General features: G+C 34.4%; 1 protein-coding gene across 1 annotated transcript in view; it reads right to left on the bottom strand.

The window, feature by feature from the left end:
- KIAA0101 (KIAA0101 ortholog) overlaps window positions 1-2,782 on the bottom strand; it is a 9,692-nt gene continuing 6,910 nt past the window's right edge. The window contains exon 3 of the mRNA XM_012644864.1: window positions 1-448. Coding sequence (XP_012500318.1) covers window positions 378-448 — 71 coding nt within the window. The 3' untranslated portion in view covers window positions 1-377. The remainder of the gene's footprint in view (window positions 449-2,782) is intronic.

The raw sequence follows: 2,782 nt of genomic DNA, 5'->3' as shown, positions 1-2,782 counted from the left end.
TCTGCTTTTTAAAGCAAATAAAAGGAATAAAAATATGGCACCATTCCAATAATCAAATGCCAATAAAAATGGCAGCAGTAAAAAGATCTAAGCAAATCTTAAATACAGCAAATTTGTAATTAGAACACAATGTAATGATTTGATTTTAGCAAGAAAAAGAAGCTTAATTTGGTAAAGAGAAACCAAATACTGCATTATATTGAATACTAAGCTAAGTAACCGTAATTAATCTTACAAATTCTCGAATTTCATAACTACTTTTGAACAGCTAAATTTAAGCCTCATTTTTTAAATTAAATGCCTCTTCAACAAAGCTAATTGGAACAAACACATTTATGCAAATTTACATTCTACAATGCCAGAGTAAACAGGAGATGTTATTCAAAGATGAATAAGAAAGTTCTATTCTTTTTCGTCATCTGTGCGATCAGGTTGCAAAGGACATGCTCTGTGGAAAGAATAGAGAGCTTCAATAATCACCCAAGTAGGAACTGTTTAAAAAAAATAGTAATTACGAACCTATATAAATGAGAAACATTAAATACCAGTGCAGTGACTAGAAATTAGAGGAAATTAAACTCCACTAATTGACAAACACCTACAAATTTCAAATACTAGTGCAACAAAAAAAATTTTTTTTTTGAGACAGAGTCTCATTCTGTTGCCTAGGCTAGAGTGCCGTGGGGTCAGCCTAGCTCACAACAACCTCAAACTCCTGGGCTAAAGCCATCCTCCTGCCTCAGCCTCCCAAGTAGCTGGAACTACAGGCTCTCACCATCACGCCTGGCTAATTTTTTCCATTTTTAGTTGCCCAGCTAATTTTTTTTCTGTTTTCAGTAGAGACGTGGTCTCCCTCTTGCTCAGGATGGTCTCAAACTCCTGACCTCAAGCAATCCTCCCTCCTCAGCCTCCTAGAGTGCTAGGATTACAGGCATGAACCACTAAGCCCGACCAAAACAAAATTTTTAGCAATTCATTTTGCCTGTTAATTTGCAGAATCAGAGTTTGTCCTCTTGGATATGTTGCCGTTTTTATTAAAAAGAGAATCCCTATAGCATCTTCTTTCAACATGTTAAATGAATTGATAGAGTATAATCCTTTGTTAAGAACTTTGTGATAATAAAAAGCAAAAAAATTAACCAATCCACTTGAGCAGAGAAAACATAGCAAGTTATTATATTTTACTGTATACCCTTTTGAACCAGATGAATGTATTACCTAATTAGAAAAACCCCAAAATTGTTTGTTAGCATATGGTAGTTGTAGTTTTTGAAAAATAATTTACATTATCCCAAAGCTATTTTGTATTCATTATACTTCTTATAGAGAAAAAATCAATTAGAAACTTAATCATAAATCACATTTTTTTAAAGCTCATGAAGATTTGTAAGATCTGCTGTAAAATCCTTGGTTTTCAAATCAGATCCAGTAAGCCTGAATGGTCATAGAGCTAGGTAGTGAAGGAAGGAAGCTAAAATGAAGGTAATCAGACTTGGCATAAGATTATCATTGACTTACATACTATTAGGTTACAGAGAGATCTTCACTGTATTTTCCTGGAAATTAAATCAAATTAACAAATGAACACTATCATAACCCAAACTTCCTTTAGGATCTGTTTTACTTCAGACATCATAGTTCTGTTCAAGGTTTAAGCAGATTATTGATTCTGACTGTCCCCCATGCAACTGCTGGGAGTTTACCCTGCTTTGGGGACAAAAGTAAAGCCACAGGAGTAACTATGTTCCAGAATATGAATTAAGAAGGTTATAACATAAATTCTTCCTATAAACTCATTCACTATTTCAATAAAAGGATAATTACAACTCTTCTAAACAAAGGCAAATCTAAAAAGGGGGCCTAAATAAATAATGTAAACCTGTATTACCTAGCTTTATGTCACAGGTTTTATTATATCATGGATTAAAATTCTTTATGAGAATTTACATGTAATCTCTCTCCATATGATAGAAAGACTATATAATATAGGTTTTATTCCTGTGATGATCAATGTCATAGCCACATTTGGCTGTATTGCCAAATATTTTATTTCCTTAATGTAAGTCATATATAAGACAACTGAAATATATTCTAGAGCTAATCTTGACTATTAGCTTGTTCATAGTGAGAAAGAACAAGGAACCAGACAATGAGAGAGAACTAGAAGAAACTTACAGCATCAGGAATGCAAGCCGTTTAAAAAGCTCTATCCAAAAATGTATCCTGTTAGTTAATTTTTATTGAAACTAGAAATCATAATAGTGATGTAATGACAAAGGGTAAGATTTAGTCACTGTTAAATATCTCACAGCATGGATAGTAGGCACTCAATAACTGCTTACTAAATGGCCTTATAAAAGGTATTGAATAATTATTTAAATTTTATGCTTTCATATGTCAAATATGTTACTTTAATTACTCTTCCAGCCATTTATTTAGTTTTTGTTCAATGCAAATCATTTCCAAACACAATGCACAATCCAAAACAGATGTACAGTGTTCGATATAAAGGAAAAGTGTTCAGTCACACATACCATAGCTTGGGATCTAGTTGTTCCCAAGTAGGTTTCTAAAGATGGCAAATATTAGCTTAAGACTTATTAAAACACATGGTGAGGTGGCTCATGCCCGTAATCCTAGCACTTTGGGAGGCCAAGTCAAGAGGATTGCTTGGGCCAGGCGCGGTGGCTCATGCCTGTAATCCTAGCACTTTGGGAGGCCGAGGCGGGCGGATTGTTTGAGCTCAGGAGTTCGAAACCAGCCTGAGCAAGAGCGAGACCCC

This window comes from Propithecus coquereli, unplaced genomic scaffold, assembly GCF_000956105.1.
Source record: "Propithecus coquereli isolate 6110/MARCELLA unplaced genomic scaffold, Pcoq_1.0 Scaffold221, whole genome shotgun sequence".
Taxonomy (NCBI): Eukaryota; Metazoa; Chordata; class Mammalia; order Primates; family Indriidae; genus Propithecus; species Propithecus coquereli.
This window is presented reverse-complemented; position numbering and strand designations above follow the sequence as displayed.